The sequence below is a fragment of the Stegastes partitus genome, unplaced genomic scaffold (genome assembly GCF_000690725.1).
Source record: "Stegastes partitus isolate 25-593 unplaced genomic scaffold, Stegastes_partitus-1.0.2 Scaffold911, whole genome shotgun sequence".
NCBI lineage: Eukaryota > Metazoa > Chordata > Actinopteri > Pomacentridae > Stegastes > Stegastes partitus.
Window position 1 is genome coordinate 28,111 of NW_007578642.1, and position 2,191 is coordinate 30,301.

The 2,191-nt window shown below is 44.4% G+C and overlaps 1 protein-coding gene across 1 annotated transcript in view; it reads right to left on the reverse strand.

Moving 5' to 3' along the window:
* The window catches only part of eps8a (EGFR pathway substrate 8a, signaling adaptor), a 38,360-nt gene that overhangs the window by 20,174 nt on the left and 15,995 nt on the right, over positions 1–2,191 (reverse strand). The window contains exon 3 of the mRNA XM_008293766.1: positions 1,541–1,608. Within this exon, the coding sequence (XP_008291988.1) occupies positions 1,541–1,608 (68 nt within the window). The remainder of the gene's footprint in view (positions 1–1,540; positions 1,609–2,191) is intronic.

The following is a 2,191-nucleotide window of genomic DNA, read 5'->3' on the forward strand; positions in this document are numbered from 1 at the left end:
CTGGAGGTTTCTGGGCAGTTCTTTGGTCTGCAGGTTTTCATTCCAACTTACTGAGACTGTGAGAAAAGAGGCTGTTTGTCCATTTGTCCGAGTGTAGGTGACCTACAGACCACAGGTTGTTCTTAGTTCCTGTTGGTTCTCTTATCAGCGAGCACCGATAGCAGATCAAACAAACACTTTGTTCTGCAGCTTCAGCTCATGTTCCACATTTAGAACCTCCCACAGAAGCACAAACAGCATCTGGACACGAGCAGGTCGACCTGAAGGAGCTTCTGGATGATTCAACAGAACCTCTGAAGAGCATCAGTTTAGATCAATGAGCTTCTGTGAATGTCTGCAGCTGAAGAGGAGAAACGAGAAACGCTGGAAACATCAAGTGTCCAGATGCTGTCTGCAGCTGCTGCAGGTCTGAAGTCCAGCAGAACATTTGAATGACAACATGCTGGAGTTTGTCTTCAAACAAAGTCAAGAACCAAAGAACAGCAGCAAGAAAGAGAAGAACACGAGTTCATCACACAGAGGAGACGCTGAGGAGGCTGGAGCTGCTGCAGACATCTGACCTGCACTCATTCATCTCATTCATCTCATTTGTCTCATTTATCTCATTTATCTCATTTATCTCATTCATCTCACAACAGTTGCATCAAAATTCAGAATTTTGAATTTCTGAGGGAAAAAAATCTCATTTTTCTATAAATCAGAGACACTTGAGCTGAATGTAAGGTGAACATGGTACCGTATGAAACGGTTCTGATCAGCCTCTCACGGCGCTCCGGCAGCAAAGAAAACTCTGAAAACTGTCCTCTGTTAACAACGTCGCTCATGTTTTGCTAAATTTGAACTTGTTTTGGCTCCAATAAAATGATTTTTATTGGTTGTGACGTGGAGCTTTATGGAATCAGATGTGATCATGGAGCTCAAAGCCGGGCGTGAACACGACCTCTTTGGTTCTGCTCAAGTTGGTTTTGATTTTATTTTCCTTTGATTCGTAAGAATCTGACTCCACACACGTACAAACAACAGATGTGACCACACAGCAGATCAATATCAAACTCTGACGCCCAAAAGAAGCAAAATCAGAGCAGCGAGTTTGAAACAAAGCAGAGAAAGGAAAGCACACCGACACACTGGCTCACTGCGACTTTTCTTTTTCTGTTTGGACGATGAGCGAAGGAAATAAATCTCCTCTGATCCTGTAGAAACATTCACACTGAGTTACATCTGACCTCACATCTGTCTGGAACACACACAGGTAGTCACATGACAACACGCTGCCTTACTTCCTGTTTGTCCAGGTTCACCGGTTCAGGAGGCGTCTGACCTCAGAACAAACCCGTCCACACACCACGGGTCCAGTCGGTTCTGCTTTAACTCTGGACTACGTCGGTTTAATTTAATGACTTCAGAATTTACTAAAAGCCTCTTTCATGTCAAAGTGAAACAGACTCATACAAACTAAATTAAAAAATTATAAAGATGAACTTATAAAGCTTTGAGCTGCGGCACTTCCTCCTCGCCACAATAAGAGCACGACACTCACCGTACAGAGCTTTGGCACTCGGCTTGGCTTTGTGTTTCTGAGGCTCCGGAGACGACGAGCTGTGGCCGCTGAGACACAAACAGGAAGCACGTCAGTAAACACGCGTCTGATTGGCTCAAACATAAAACCGGTCAGTCTCAGTCTGAGTCAGTGGTAACCATGGCAACGAGGCACACGCTTGACAGGATAAAAATATATGTAATATAGCGGCATTGACCCTCCATCATCATATTTGTTGTGACAAGAATTACCCGGTCACGTGACCAGGGCGTGTCACGTGACCAGGGCGTGTCACGTGACCGGGCCGTCCTGTCAGTTTGCTGTCATCAAGTCGTGTTTCTTCAGCGTTAATTGCTCTCATTAATTATTAATGAAGTCATCGCTCAGAATAAAGTGTGAAAATATCGAGTTTCAGCAGCGAAACTCGAGCAGCCGTCAGTCGGTTTAATTACAGAGACGCAGCAGATACTGCATTAAGTACTGCAGCAGATACTGCAATAAGTACTGCAGCAGATACTGCATTAAGTACTGCAGCAGATACTGCATTAAGTACTGCAGCAGATTGACTTTATACCAGAAGCAGCCCAAACACTATGAATCCAACTGTTTATAAAACGAGCTCCGTTAACTCTGTAGCCTCAAACTGAGTGT